Source organism: Anabrus simplex, chromosome 1 (assembly GCF_040414725.1).
Source record: "Anabrus simplex isolate iqAnaSimp1 chromosome 1, ASM4041472v1, whole genome shotgun sequence".
NCBI lineage: Eukaryota > Metazoa > Arthropoda > Insecta > Orthoptera > Tettigoniidae > Anabrus > Anabrus simplex.
Genome location: NC_090265.1, coordinates 689,009,469 through 689,025,777, shown reverse-complemented (window position 1 = coordinate 689,025,777; position 16,309 = coordinate 689,009,469). Strand labels below are relative to the sequence as shown.

The following is a 16,309-nucleotide window of genomic DNA, read 5'->3' as shown; positions in this document are numbered from 1 at the left end:
GTCAGCTCGAATACGTATTCAGGCTTGTGCAGCTTTGCATTAATTGCTTTGATTGTAACTGAAAATGCCATCCATTGCACATCATTGGAAATGCAAAGGTGTTCTCTTTACAATAGCACTGTTCTAACAATGGGAGGTCACTGTGGTTTTCCAGAAAGTGTTCACATTTTGAAACATTTACCTTCATTGAAAAATATTACCACTGTTTGAACGTTTTTGATAAGGGGCCTTATTTTGTTCAAAATTTAATGTTTAAAATCCAGCCTCAGACTTTTGTAGTCTTATTCCTGCAGATATTCCCGACTAGTCTCCGTGGCTAGTGCACTGACGTTGGGAAGTTAAGATTTTGAGTCTGAGCCTGACTTTGGTCAGCACTTTTCTTTTACTGATGCATCCCTTTTTGTTTATATTTCAATAATTTATTTGCTGTGGTCTCTCGTTTTAGAGACATTTGCAATATTTTAAACCACTATTTGTCCTTGTTGCTTGAACATGTCATGTTTTATTCGTTAGAATTGAAAAGCAGTGCGGCCAGCAACCCTACGTTCATTTGTACTGCGCCAAGTCTAATGCAGCAATGTAGGAGCCCTTCCCTCTGTTCCACTCTGCTCCATCATAGAGCTTAATTCACCAATTCATCAACTGTCATCTAAAAAATTAACTCTTTCTTCTTCCTGATACGTTTCCGCTTGTGCCGGTCGTTCACAGAGCCTCTTCCAATCTTCTCTTTTTTTCCCCACATTGTATCATTCATCACTGCCTGTCAAAAATATAGAATTAAAAAATAAAACAAAATAAAGGATCAAGGTTGGATTCAAACCCTAAAACTTCAATTCCCAACGACAATGCTCTAGTGTCTACGCCCTGGAGACAAGTTGGAAGTATCTTCAGGAATAAGACTACAAAAGTTTGAGGATAGATTTTAAACATTAAATTTTGAACAAAATAAGACCAGCGGGCAGAAAACACTTGAAGAGGGCTAAAATATTTTTTAATGGAGGACAAATCCTCAAAATTTGAACACTTTTCTATAAAACATAGCAACCTTCCCTTGTAAGTATTTATCCTCCGTGCATGGCCAAGCTGGAGACAAAAGAATGAATCTAACCGCAGCTTGTTTACTCTTCTACATCTCAGTGTTTCATGTTCTTTGTTTAATTTTGATATTAAAAGAACTGTATCATGAAAATTTAGTGAAAGTGAGAGTTCAAGTTAACCTAGTGATGAATATATCGATCATGATAAAGACAGTGGTATTCTCAATATTATTTTACCAGAAAAAGGCGGCAGTACTGGGACTTTACACTACCGTAAATTGCCCCAAATTTGCAGATTCCGTTCATACCCTGATAAACTACAATTTACTGGGCAAGTTTGAAAATATATATTTATTGAACTAATCGACTTACCGCAATTACAGGTTGCCACAATGGACAAAGTAGTGTGTCAGGAAACAGAATGTCTTGTCATATCGAAATAGAGGTAATACATTCCCGACCCTTTCAAATTAATTTTTTCGAATGATTTTAGTTTTTTAAGAAAATACATTTTCTACCTATGTCTATATTTTGTTTATATGCATGAGTTTTAAGAAAACTGTAGAGAAAGCAAGTCAGTCTGAATGAGACAGTAAAAGAGTTAAGCTACACAACTCAGGTTCCATGACAGAAAATTGAAAATAACATTTGTATTAGGAAAATATGAAACTTCTAGTTGACTCAGCCGTCACATTTTTGAAGTAAAATACATCTATAGTTCTGGAATCAGTTGTGCAAGAGAGTGCTGTAAAAAATATCAAAGATAAACATTATTTATATATTAGATGGGCGATGACAGTGTTCAATATTTAATTTCTAAGAGGAAGGATCATATCATTTAAGAAGAATCTGATCTCGGTATGTAGTCATGGGGTGATGCTATAGCGCCATCGTTTGTGTACTAAAATTGCCATGTTGCGCGACCTAAAATAAGGGTAACTATGGATTTCAATGTGGTAGCATGTTGTGCAAGGTATAGTGTGATTCATCGTGTATTTGGCAGAAAATATCAAATGATGAGCACCTGAAAAATTGTGGTGCAAAGAAGTGCAAAAAATTTATTCCATTTGTAAAATGGCTTCAAAATGATAGAAAAAACATACAGGAGGATACAGTGGTTTGTCATAATTCCAAACCAATGCCAAGCATCATAAGGCTTATCAGGAGTCTGGAAATTAAGGGGGCTGACTATTGTGTGGCAAGCTCCACGCTGCTGGAGCCCCAAGTTGAGCATATGTACTGCCTGAGCGACAGGAAAGGACTTGGAATTGTGGTCTTGCAGACCCTAAATTTGTTTTGAATTACAATATTAAATCAAAGAAATATCAACTACATACCTTATTGTGCTAATATCTTTCACATGGTACATAATCTATAACAGAACGTGTGGCTGGGACTGTGAGATAGGCCCATTCTATGTATTTTTCATAACAATCTTTGCATGGCACTGAAGATACACACTCCATAAAGCTTTTTCTGAGTTATTTTACAGAAAGATGAGCAGAGTTGACTAGAGTAATGTTTTGAATTTTTCTGACATGGATGATGTCCTGGAATATTTTTACTGCACATTCTAGGAGGGGCGTGCCAGTTCAACTGATGAACCCAACGGCAAGTTTAGGCGAAACTCTGCAAACACACACAGCTCAACCACTCAAAAGCTGGTTCTGTTTCAGTGATATTTAGATCTGCAGCTGTGAAAGTCTTGTTTTAATTGTATCTCCATGGGGAGTACACTTTTTTGGCAACAGAATTCACTTCTTTCGGAGGTTAGCAATCTCTACTTAGTAACAGGGCAGAATTGCAGTCTGTCTACCACTGCTAAGCAGTCTTGGAGTGGTGACTGATGAGCCCGAATGGCACGTCTGGGCAAAACTCTGCAAACACACACAGCCTAATCACCCAAAAGCTGGTTCTACTGCTGTGATATTTAAGTAATGTTTAAATTTTGGTATTACATTGTGCATTTACAGAACAACTGCCCTAAGGAAACATTTGTTTCCAAAAATAAACTGGAGTTAGCCGTAATTAAATCTGTGATGGAGTTCAATATGGGTTGTGCAAAGGCCTTCCAAGTTGTGACCAGCATGAGGGATGAACCTACTACCTCTCAGCATTGACCATCAGGGAGCAACAGGACCACAGACTGTGCACCAACAGCAAGAAACTTAGGAGAACTATATCTCCCACAAGATTTTATGGTTTTCAAGGACTACATTTTCAGTTTTATTAATCATTCCATGCCATTTGTGACTCAATCTTCCTCTTGATGTTTCAGGGGAGGCTTCACTGAAATTCTGAACTTCTACACAAAAGCAAGAAAGGAAGTTGGTGTAATGGAGTAAAACACCAGAGGAAGAGAGGATGTCTGAAGGAAAAACATGTGGTGCAGGGCAGTTTTGAAGAGAGTACGTTTGTCTGAACTTTCAATTGCTGTTTTCTCACATTTATATTTTTCAGCACTTTTTCCCATACAAAAGGCTCCTTGCGACAAAGTTCTTATCAAAGTCAAGTAAAACTTTCAGGAAATCTTTCAGTATACATAAGGGTTAAATTATACTAATGATTATAGGGTCAAATGATTACTACAATTATTTTACCCTTTAAATTTGCAACAAAATATATATTTAAAATTTTCCAAGTCAGAAATTTGAAAATTCTCCCACATACCTTGTCTAACAAAAAAATTTATAGTATCAATTCTATGAGTGTTTAAGACTAGTTCTGTAAATTTCAGCTTGAAAAACAAAAATGCAACAAGTTTCTTCATGTTACATGAAAATTTTTCCATAAGAAGACAACTCAAAAACTAATCAGCCTATTATCTCAAATCTTTGTGTAATTATTTCTCGTAAGGGCATGTATAAGGGGTTAAAATTTGGAGGCGATTGGTTGAAAAATGTAGGAGTTCAGAATTTCAGTGAAGCCTCCCCTTAAACATCGAGAGGAAGAATGAGTCAAATGTCATGGAATGATTAATAAAACTGAAAATGTAGTCCTCAAAAACCATAAAATCTTATGGGAGATATAGTTGTTCTAAGTTTATGTGCTTCATTTAAAATATTGTCCAAAACTCTGGTTGAAAACCAAATTTGTGAAGTTTCAGAATGTGTTCATTACGGTATATAATATTCAGATGGTATAATTAATGCAGCGGAAGAAGGCCAAAATAGGCTGAAACATGTCCTGATCACTAATTTTGTAAATTTTTTTTGTACTTTTAAATTGTGAATAAAATAACTGTATTGACTAGGTGGATAATTAACATTATTTCATTATATTGTAAATTGACAATATAGAACCATGATGAAATTTATTCAGGGTTGACCATTAGTAAGTTTTCTGATTTATCCATCTTCCTGTTCATTCAATCTATATGCACCCATAAGCGGACTGGTACGCAGCGCAGCATTGTCTTGTATTACACATCCGAATGCTATTAGCAGTAGGCAAAAGTATTTGTAGTTCAAATTATAATCTAAGATACCTCGATTGATTGTTTTCTGATTCCAGAGGTGAATTGATGTGATTATTGATCGGTTGATCAATGTTTTGTTGTCATGAAGATAGCTTTGAAGAAGTGTGTGTAGCACGAAAAGCTCAGTAATAACGAAATTCAAAGTTTGCTAGATGTTTTAGGCTCTGATTTAGCAGTGATGAGGGGGCAAAGTTCCTTGTCACTCTGTGTGTATATTATCACACGATTTATCCAATAGTGAAAGCGATGTTAGGGAAGAGGGTGAAGTGCATGTTGAGTGGAACTGGATACAAGAACAGAATATTCCAGTTATACGTTTTCAGGAACAAGCAGTGTGCCCTATCAGTGGAATTTGTGAAAATGTAAGTAGAGAATCGACTTTCAGGCAGTACTCTGATGACTATAGTACAATATATTGCAGATGAAACCAATAGGTATGCCAGTATTGATCTAGAATTTTTACCAATGAACTTGCATGAAATACGTGTGTATGTTTTTTCTTTGCGTTGTAATGGGATTAGTACAGAAGCCTACAATTCACAGTTACTGGTGCAAAGACACAAGTGTTCACACGCTGTATTTTAGAACTGTCATGCCTTGCGCTAGGTTTGAGCAAAAATTAACTTGATTGTGGAAAGTTTAAGATTTTATACGACTTGCTTAATGTTTTAACTTTACTTATTGTTCAGATAGTGTATTACATACCTGCCAACTTTACAAAGCCAAAAATCAGGAGATTTAGAGATGAAAATCAGGAAAAATCGAGAGGAATCAGGAGATACAATTGCTCAAAACTAGTTAATCTACATATCTTACGCAATACAGGAGTACTATGGTACCGAATATTATAACACTTATTGTTTCAAAACATGACTGTTGTTATATGAGGCTCACAGGAAGTATGTGAGCGAGATAATCGGTCTCTGATAAGCCTACCGAAAATAGTATGAACTCATGCTCCAGACGTGTGAATCAGTCATGCGCTTAGATGCCATTACTTGGAAAATGCATAGATTAATATACTGCATCTCGCGCGGGCGCGATTATGAGAAGCGCAATATTATTTTTATCAAGTAATAAATTAAAACTCACCAGAATTGTCTCCAAATGGCTCCTAAAATCATTAGGAAATTCTATCACTAAACTACTAAAACAGACTCCAAATCTAGCGACTAGTCTCTATAATCGACTAGACTGATGCGAACGAACAGGAACATAACACGCGAGAACGAGAGATTGATAGTCGATATACGCGTCGCGATACACAGGTTTCAATAAACATCGCACATTCGTGCGCATTTCTCGTATTAATAAACGTCAAAATTTTTTATTTCAAAGAGGCCAATGAGCAAAGGACTTCGGCCACTTGCGTACAAAGCTGAAATGGTGGGATTTGAAAACAAATGTTCAAAGTTCACTAAAATAAGTTAAAATCGGGAGAAATATTAGAATAATCGGGAGGCGAAAAAAACTGTCAAAAATCGGGAGTCTCCTGCCTAAATCGGGAAAGTTGGCAGGTATGGTATTAGGATGAATTGTGTGGCAAATCTGAATAATATAAAACAGATCCTGTGATATTTGCAGTTGATCACCCACAGTACAGTTTTAACTGACAAAACCAAGCCTGCATATTTGAAAGATGGCAGATTCCTAGCAATGTCTGTGTACATGGTGGCCGAGTGCATATGGGTTAAATGGAACAGGCAACCATTTACTTTTTTTGCATATATAGTAGAGCAAAATTAACTGGGATATACTGAAAAAAAAACACCCACACATCTGAAACTAAGTTTTAAAATGACGACAATAAGAACTTGTTAAACAGGAACGCTTTCTTTGGCTAATGAATAATCTGTTTAAAATGATCTTTGGCATTTTAAAACAGCAGCACTTTTTACTTAATAAAAACTGAAGCAAATGAGCAAAACAACACATGGCAAGAAATGAACAGTATGCTGCTTTAGCAAACACTTCTCTCACACCACTCAATGAATACGTCTAGCAGTGCAGGGAATTTGCAAGCTTACAAGAAGAGAACAAAATGTAATGGGAAGAAAAATACATATGGTAATGAGAAACTTATGAAATAAACAAATTAAAGTCATACAGACTTCACAGAAAACATTTCACATTGAGACGGCAATCCTAAAGAAGTGACAATACTACTAAAATTTCATAAGAATGTATAGTTGCATGACATCATCCCTAGGCAGATCCTTAATTGTCAATGTACCACCAGCAGCTTTGTAGCCAGCATTTTGCCACAGCAATGCTGATAGGTCACGATTATAGGTTAATCATTAAGTCTTGTGTAAAGTTTATAATTTAGAAATACAATCATCTAAATAACAGAATCTGGATTCATTCACAAATCTTTCATTAAAAAAAAAAAAGTTAACAGTTCAAAAACTGAACATAATGAATTGTAAAATGCCTGTTTCCAAATTACAATTCAACTTGTACTTTTAGATTTGGGTACATTAATAAGAACACTTATTGTGTGTCTACTGTAACCATTATAAGCTATGCAGAATTACAAGATTATGTTCACTAAAACCTACAAAATGTTAGTTTTAAAACAATCTCCTTATCCACAGTATTTTACAGCTGAGAAGTATTTTGTCATGCTGTTCTGTTACAGTAAAATATGAAACTTCAGATAATTATTTATGAAACAGCATTAATATATAAATGCCATGAAATGAAACATGTGAGTAAATCAGATAATACTGTATGCAACCAAGGTTCGAAAAAGTTACATTGTGGCATCCTTTCAGAAACCGCATAGGCTGTCACATAAGAACCCCAATACAACAGTGTTTTTACTTGGCAAGGTATTTAACTTCAAAAGTACATTTCGTCTTAAATGTTTTGGCAGCTTTGTATTTGATTATTCATGTGTCCATCAGTAATATGAAAGGGCCATACGCTAAAGTCAGGGCTTCATGTGTAAAATACATTTGTGGAAACAATGTAGAAGAAAATACCGTACATCTCTTATCGAGGTCTAATTTAAACATTTCCAAGCAATTCTTATGATGGGTCAAAATGACCCTTTATCATTGTTCTAGGAATGTAAGATTCTCAGCTGTTCTAATGTTAAAAGATTGCAGCTCTGACAGAATACCTCTGGCACTGCTGTAAATCTTGCCTTCATACAACAGATCATAAGTACTAAAAATAATGACCCATTCCAAAATCAGATTTACTAGTACCAACCCTAATTTAAGAAAACAATAGCATACAATGAAAATGGCCCTCAGTCAGGATCTACCTAGGTGGATTACATTTCAGAGGCAATGTTTAGAGCATATATAAGAAATAGAAACCTCAATCTCTAACAGATTGTGATTACTTTATCTACAGCAAAAATATAAATTAGAACAAATTTAGTATTATTCTCACAGGTACCATATATCAATGGCTCAGAACTAACAATTTTCAGAAACATTAAAAAATTCAGTTATATACATATAAAAAGATTTCTTATGCAACAGTACTACAAGGAAAATTACTCACCCAGTAATAAGGCACTTTCAAAAGCATACATGAGAACAAAAGTACACACAAAAGACTAGAAAAACAGAAAGTAACCCTTTTACATGACGTGGATCAAGGCCTTTGTCATGCACCGCAAGAGAAACTGATGAGAATGACACAGAATGCATATATATAGTAAAGATAACCAACTTCATCTGTGTGTACCAGATTCATCTAATCCATCATGTCTGTTAGATTCTCAATACTGTTAAAACAGACTAGTACAATAGGCACTTTGAAATCACAAAAGCTATAAAAATAAAGTTTGTAAATGGCATTTTAAAAACTACTTGTACTACAGGAGATTTTCCTAGCATGATATTTGCCAAAGTTGCATTATTTTGGTCAGTTCTTGGAACATGACAGCACTGGGCTGAATTAAATTGTATTTATGTTAATAGTTACCAACTGAATCCAGAATTAGATACTAAAAATTATTACAAGTACATTTTTCCAACATCTAATTTTAGATTGAATCCACCATGTTCGCTTTTATGAGCAGACTAGTCAACAGCAATGGCATACATTGGCAGTCCTATCTTGATATCACAATTAAGTGCAAGCAATTTAATCCGAATTTCATGTTCATTTTCAACATCTGTGGCTAAAAACAGACAGCTGCTGACATTTAGATAAAATCAGTAGAAAAACTTGTTTCTGCTTAGAATTAGTCACTTGATACAGGTACTGCACAAAACAAAGTTTAAAATTAGTTCATAGATTCCACAGTCAAAAATATATATTAAAATGGATTTCACATGGCATTCTTCTGGGAGAATGGCTTAGTACTAGGACTTAACTGAAGGGATTTGCAGCTAGGCGTGTGGTTCTCCTTGCCCTTAACAGGGGTTGTTACAGATGCCTTCAGAGGTTTATTAGTGGCACGTTCTTTCTGAAGTTTATCGACAGTCCGCTTCAGTTTCTGCACCTCCTGAAATAGTTATTACAACTATGTTAGAACACACTTGAAATGTCTTTACAAAAAGATTTTTTTTTTCTATTGGCCTTACGTCGCACCGACAAAGATAGGTCTTATGGCAATGATGGGATAGGAAAGGCCTAGGAGTTGGTAGGAAGCGGCCGTGGCCTTAAGGTACAGCCCCAGCATTTGCCTGGCGTGAAAATGGGAAACCACCGAAAACCATCTTTAGGGCTGCCGACAGTAGGATTCGAACCCACTATCTCCCAGATGCAAGCTCACAGCTGCGCGCCTCTAACCGCACGGCCAACTCACCCGGTATAAAGATTTTTATTTTGCAGAAAGTTTAAAACATATATACTGTACCAGGAATGCCTATGGCCTGGCACATCATAATTATAATTCATTATTTGTTCAAGAACTGCTAGGCTTTAACATTTGAAACAGCCTTGCGGATGAATGTTCTCGACTCACTGCTTGCTGCAGGAGTAAGAGAGACAGCACGATGTTACGGAGCGAGGAGCCGGCCTAGTGACGTCAAAGCCACATGTTGTCGACCCACCCCTAGGGAATGGTCTAGAAACATTTTTATAACTAATAAACGGCTTAAGATACAGAAATATGAGGTACACCAGGGTAGTAGCCAAATTCTGAAGTCAATACATGCAGTAATTTCGGAGATATTAAGGTGGGAATGAAACCACTTTCCCATCGCTTGGAACAGCGAGCCACCCAGCAACGGGTATATAAGGTCAACGACTCACCGTGTATACTCAGTTGAAATCTACAACTCAACCATGCAAGGCGATAATGCTGTCGTGTCACGCTACGTTAAGTCCGAGTGAAAGCCGTGCAGAAACTTACAAAGTTCGTCGTACGAGAACGTGATACTTAGAAATTTCAGCTGAGTCGTGAACTTGTGAAATATTTCAAAGTGCATCTAAGTTGAACTCCATGTTATATGAAACTTAAGAATTTTCTACCGAGTTGTGGACTTGTGAATTCAAGGTGCATTTAAGGCAATGTATAGGTGAAATTTGGTGAAAATTGTGAAAAAAAATCCATTTTTAGTTTTTTATGTTCTCATAATGTTTATACCTTGTACTTTATTTTTGGGCTTTGTTTTATTTAAATATCAGCCATTTAAAGACCTTAGTGGCCATTTAAATGACCCGGTGCAAGTGGGCGTTGCCACCCATCGACACTATTCTCATGAATATCTTTCGTTTTTCGAAGATTTTGAATTGAGCGTGCGGGTTGAATGTAAGAAATTTTGTTGCTGTGGGTCTTTATGTTGGCTATTCTGATGGACTATCGATATATCGAGTGGAATTGGCGCTTATTTCAAGGATGGAGCTTGTCCATGTGTTGAATGCAAACAAAGAGTTGTGATCTCACGTTTTGTTTTAGGCCTACTCTGCTTTTCTGTAATTTCTTAAATGTTACATTTGTAATTTGTAATAATTTGTAATAAGTGTATTATAAATGATCCATAAACAATAACAGTATCTACTTAGTGCAAGCAGCTTAGTTTTTGAGGTTGGGATTTGTGAGGTTGTGTTATCAGTGTACATAATGGGCAGAAGAATTGAAGAAACGACCTAGTAAAGTGTTGGATAAAAGAACTGGAGATTGCTGTAACATCAGCAATTGCTGAATTCAACATGGGTTGTGAAGCAAGTGAGAAACTAAAAGCTAGTGTTAGGGGTGTTAAAGTTAGCAGCTCAGGACAGAAAATTAGTGTAATGAGGGACAAGCATAGAATTGACTACAGTGGAGTGTGGAGTGGAGTGTCTGATACTGATATTAAATGATCAAAATTCTAAGGTGATAGGATGAAAACTGTAGATTTTAGGATTTTCACAGATGCATTAATACAGTGCAAGACTTAGAGTTATATCGTGTTATGGACTTGTCGATATTTCAATGTGTATTCGAACTCTGTCACTTTCAGGTACAGCATTACGGACATTGAAAGGACAGTGTGTGATAATTTGAAATTATTATTGTCGACGCATTTATGAATTCAAAGACATTTCTACGTGTGTTTTCAAATTTGAATATGACTGAACTGTTTAATGTGTTATGATAGTCAAACACTCAGTGATCAATTAGGACCAAATGTGGATAATTTTCACGCCTTTAGCGAATATTTGAACAATGTTATTAGGATAATGACAGAACCTTAAGGACATTTTATGTCAGTTCTAGGATATATGGACTTTAGTATGGATAACTTACATGGAAAATTTAATTAAGACGTGTGTTCGAGATTTTTAGAGACTTGAATGCGTCGTATATAAACTGAATCTGTGCTTAATTTTTCCATGAACTGTGACCTTGACATTTCATTCTGAATTTATTACTACGGGTTTTAAATGTCATGAACTGTGCCCAGTGTTATAATCTCACGTTGAGTGAACTGTGCATTTAAAACCCTCGTGATATAAGAAGATTTTTTTTTTTTGCTAGTTGTTTTATGTCGCACCGACAGATAGATCTTACGGCGACGATGGGACAGGAAAGGGCTAGGAGTGGAAAGGAAGCGGCCGTGGCCTTAATTAAGTTACAGCCCCAGCATTTGCCTAGTGTGAAAATGGGAACCACGGAAAACCATTTTCAGGACTGCCGACAGTGGGGTTCGAACCTACTATCTCCCGAATACTGGATACTGGCCGCACTTAAGCGACTGCAGCTATCGAGCTCGGTGATATAAGAAGTGAGAACATATTACTGTAAATACTACACACAGAAACCTGTGTTTTCAGACTGTGTTAACAGCCAGCATTATTTCAAGTATTACGTTAACTGCTGCATTACGAAGTGCTATTGTGAACTGTGCTTTCAGACTAAATTTCAAAGTGCAATATTAGTCACCCTTAACTTGCTAACAGACAGTGCAACGATTTCATATTACCGTGTCAATTGAACTTTCCCGTGTATCAATTATATCAGACGACACCGGAAATCTTGACAAAGTGTTGAAACCTCGTATTTATTCGAACATCTGATTCAACGTGGGACAGGTGACAACGTTGGAGGATATATGTGAAACATCGAGGGATAATATGTGGTAAGCCGCTGTTGGTGCTTGGTTCGACCTCATGCTGCACATCGTGGGAGCTCCAGTCGCCGACCTGTGTGCCCACATTTCATCAGTTCCAGTTTGCTGAACTCAGGTGATATGAGTGTAGTTTACCAGTTTACTTTGGTGAATAACTTCAAAATATTGCACTAGACAATCAGTGACTCACTGCAAAGGCACTTCTATCAGTTATAATCCTTGAGTGCTACGTTGGTCAAGTACAAGTGCCTAATTCATTAAAATTTTATTATCATGTGAATTTCAATTCTACAACCTAGATAAACTGTAGGAATTCATTTAGATGAACTGTAGGTCCATTTTCGAAAATAAGGGATTTTAATTGGACTTCAGGATTTTCTGAAGCCCGTGTGTATTTCTTAGAAACAGTATTCAATCTGTGAATTTCAATTTCAAAGGACTCTTAAGATTTCACAGGAGTGATTTGAGAATCATTATTTTTGAACTTTTCAATTGATTTCATTTAAACTTCAGATTTTCATGAGAACAATTCATGAACTAAGTGCTTATTTTGGGTTATTTTTCATTTATGAATTTATGAGTGAAGATTGGACTTTAGGAATCAACCTATATGAACTGTAAGGTCTATTTGAGTGTAACAAGAATTGATTTTGGACATTTTCAAATGTCAAGAGAACGTATTTGACAAAAGGTTACATTTCTGTTTAACTTTGCCTACATTAAAGATTTCTGGAATTTAATTTAAAATTGAACATGTCAATGGAAGAATATATTTTCAAGACAGTCTCTAGTGTTTAAATGTGAGATAGAAGCAGGGTGATTTTCATTCAAATCTTGAATAAATTTATCAGAAAACATAATACCATCTATTATTTGCCCTGCAAAATTTCCTTCTCTGTACTGGCTCCTAAAGTACCGCACACTACCCGAGATCTTTTCCATGCTCAAGAACCCATAAACTTTTCCTGGTACAATACATACGGTAAAACTTCCCAACAGTAGACACATTTGGGGTCTACAAAACATATGTTCTTAAAAAGTGTGCGTTATTCAGGAAACGCACAGATTTGGGGACATTTTTTCATGTGAATACTCACAGCTGTAGCTGAAGAATAAAGCGTGTTCTATCAATATTAAGTTTAAAGGTAGACCTAATACAGAAATTTATTAATTTACTCTAATGTTGGTTTTTTAAAGTGCAGAGATGCCAGCTTACAAAAGTAAAAAAAATCCGAAGAAATTTGGCAGCAAATCGCGATGTATTACGACACATCACTGATAGCAGAACATGTACTAATTCATTATAATTCAATATATTAACAACTCTATTTGGCCTACATATATATTTCATTCTATATGAATACTAATACTGTACATAACTGAACTTTTGACTTCTCATCCTTCAACATGATAAACACAACCGTAACAATTGATCCCAGCTAACGTCGACAAGACAAGTAAGTTCATACGATAAACACTCACTCTACTTTATTACCGTATTGGGTTCCACATTCATCATTCTAATTCCCCGTTTTTTCTTTTATCCAGTTACAGACAACTCATATTCCTCCCAGATTGAATATGCACCAATGGGAAGTTTATCCACAAGAATGACTGAATATTTTTATTCCGATAAACAATGATTGAAATAAACAATATGTATCCTACTTACATGCTTCAACCTTAAAACATAACCATGCTTCTTTCTAAAGGAATATTCAAACTGTTTCAAACCCTAACAGTACTGTTAAAATTTCTTACGACTTAGGCGACCATATCAGCTGAAGAAACCCCAACTCACGCAATGATAAATTCTAGTCAATACATTTTGAGAAACCCCTATTCACGCTTGATCAATCCAATCCACAATTGGAATTCTAGTCATAAAATAAGTTGATTCAAATTTCATGTTCATAATACGAACAGAATTCAGAATAAGGTCAACGAAATTTGGATAAGAAATGAAATTAAAGCAACGTACAAAAGAAAGCCCTCTTAAATTTACAATTATATAAAGTTCATTTATTTTTGGCCCAAATGTTGTATCCATTTGAATGGATTTCATTTCCAACTACATGTGGACTATAAATTGAATATTAACGATTTTATCCAAGATTCCGGTGTTGTAAAAATTCTTATGACTCAGGGGACTATAACAGCTGAAGAAACCCCAACTCACGCTGTGATCAATCCAATCTGCAATTGGAGGTCGGGTCATTGTAAAAAATTTAATTCATTGTTCATAAATTCTGGCAAGGTTAATGCACTTATTGTACATACTGTACATATTGTAAACTGTGTAAATAGCATAAGACAATTGTATTTACAATTGTATTTAGTATTAAGTTAGTTTACTATAAGTTCCAATGTTTATAGTTTTAATTCTTGACCTTAGGATTAATATAGGCTGAGGATGCCCATAACCGGGGCGAAACATGTCCCTAACTGGTGTGTTTCATTCATGTAGAATTTAACCACCAAAAATATATATTTGTATTGAAAAGGTGGACATAATTTTAATATTGAAAGAGTTTACTGAGCAGGTCAATCGTAATCTCCGATCTGCCTCAATTGCATTTCATCATGATCATTTCAGGTGGGATACTTCTCTGCACTGGTTAGCGTTCGCTCTAAATTCGGCAGTTCATGAGTCCAAGTTATCTCCAGAATCATGTTTAAGTCTGGTCACTTAATGACATATTACCAGAGACAATAGATCCCGATAATATTAGAGATCTATGGAAGAAGGCTAAAAGCAATCTTAAAGCTTCCCATGAAAAGCTTAAAGATACGATCGTGGACGGAGGCCCACCAATTTAAAAGCCTGAGATCAGGTCATGATTAAAAATTTTGTTCCTGCGGGCAAGCTTGCCCCCAGATTTCATGGGACATGCATTGTTTTAGATTTCTTAACACCTGTCACCTTATTGGTCACTAACCCAGCCACAGAGAGGATATTTAGGGTTCACCTGTCTCAGGTGAAGCCAGTATAAATTCATTGATATATTACATTAGCCACTAAATCTTGGCAGGAGTTGAAGGTTATCTTTCTTTTAAGAGGGATAGTAGATCTTAAAATTAATCAGATGGGAACATGAAGGCCTTCTGCCCTGACCATAGTACTGTTATTCTATGTACAACTTTCCCCTCTGATATAAATTCCTGTTGTCCATTACTTGGTGGCCAATACCTAGCCCCCAACTCCCTAAATCCATGTACTGCTGACACACACTCACCATCAAAGCCGTCCACTTGTACCTCCTGCAAAAATTTAGTACTCACAAGCTCCATCAAAACCATCTCAGTCACCAAGATAATTATTGTTTCAGTGCCTTCTCAGCCGTTGGCGGAAGTGTCTCAACAAGTGGCGAGCGATACCGGAGTGGGGTTTGGGCCCACTCCACTCTAGTCATGTCTCCTTCCGAGCGGTGAGCCGAAGCTCCATCTTTCTGGCAAGGGCTGAGGTGCGGTAACTCTATAGAGCCAACCCACCTGGGAACTGTACTTCAACATCTGATCTGCGGCGACCATCACCATGATTACCCCTCTCATAGTAGCGGGAGAGGTGCATCTGAGGGTCCTTGGGGGGGGGGGGGGGTCCGGGGGACCTCGACTGGGTATCGGCAACGGCGGCCAGTCTTGCCGTCAAACTTAATTGGTATATCCTAGACTTCTACGATGGCAAGAAGACTTCAAAACTAGTTTTCCAAATTAAATTTCTAAAAATGGACCTTTATCAAGAAAGTTCTCACCTGTGAAATTCCAACTTTAAAATTAACGTTTTCAAAATTCTACCGTGTTACCCCAGGGAAGGACCTTTGGGGGGAAGGTCTGTACCGGAAGGTACACCTCAACCCCGCACATTTAAAAGAAGCGCCTTCAGGAACGCTATCTATCCTACTAAACCTGAAACTGCCAGTGCATGAACTTGAGACATTGATCCGAAGCTGTCAGTTCTAAATGACAGAGTAATATGTTATTTTAAAGTTTCCTACACTGACTGGATTTGATTTGTTTTGGTGCACATCAAGAAATTCTCACTTTTCTCCACAAGTGTGTCTACAAAAACTGAGGTCATGCACTCTGGTGCATGGTGTAATGATTAGTGATTTAAAGAAGGTTTGTGTTTATAGGTTTTCTCAACTAAATTGACTCATTTATTTTGATACTTCAAGGTTTGCAACACTTCCTTCTCATCCCGCCAGATTTTTAGTCTGGCCAATCGCAAATTTTTCTGTATTTATTTTTCAGACAATCTTAAGCTTCTTGTA

General features: G+C 36.5%; 1 protein-coding gene across 2 annotated transcripts in view; it reads right to left on the bottom strand.

The window, feature by feature from the left end:
- Window positions 1–3,051: 3,051 nt before the first annotated feature.
- LOC137496954 (hyaluronan-mediated motility receptor-like) overlaps window positions 3,052–16,309 on the bottom strand; it is an 83,641-nt gene continuing 70,383 nt past the window's right edge. For both annotated transcript variants that reach the window (XR_011017544.1, XM_068225141.1), the window contains exon 5: window positions 3,052–8,986. Coding sequence is in view for 1 of the 2 variants with exons in the window: in XM_068225141.1 (XP_068081242.1) it covers window positions 8,810–8,986 (177 nt within the window). In the remaining variant the exon portion in view is untranslated. The remainder of the gene's footprint in view (window positions 8,987–16,309) is intronic.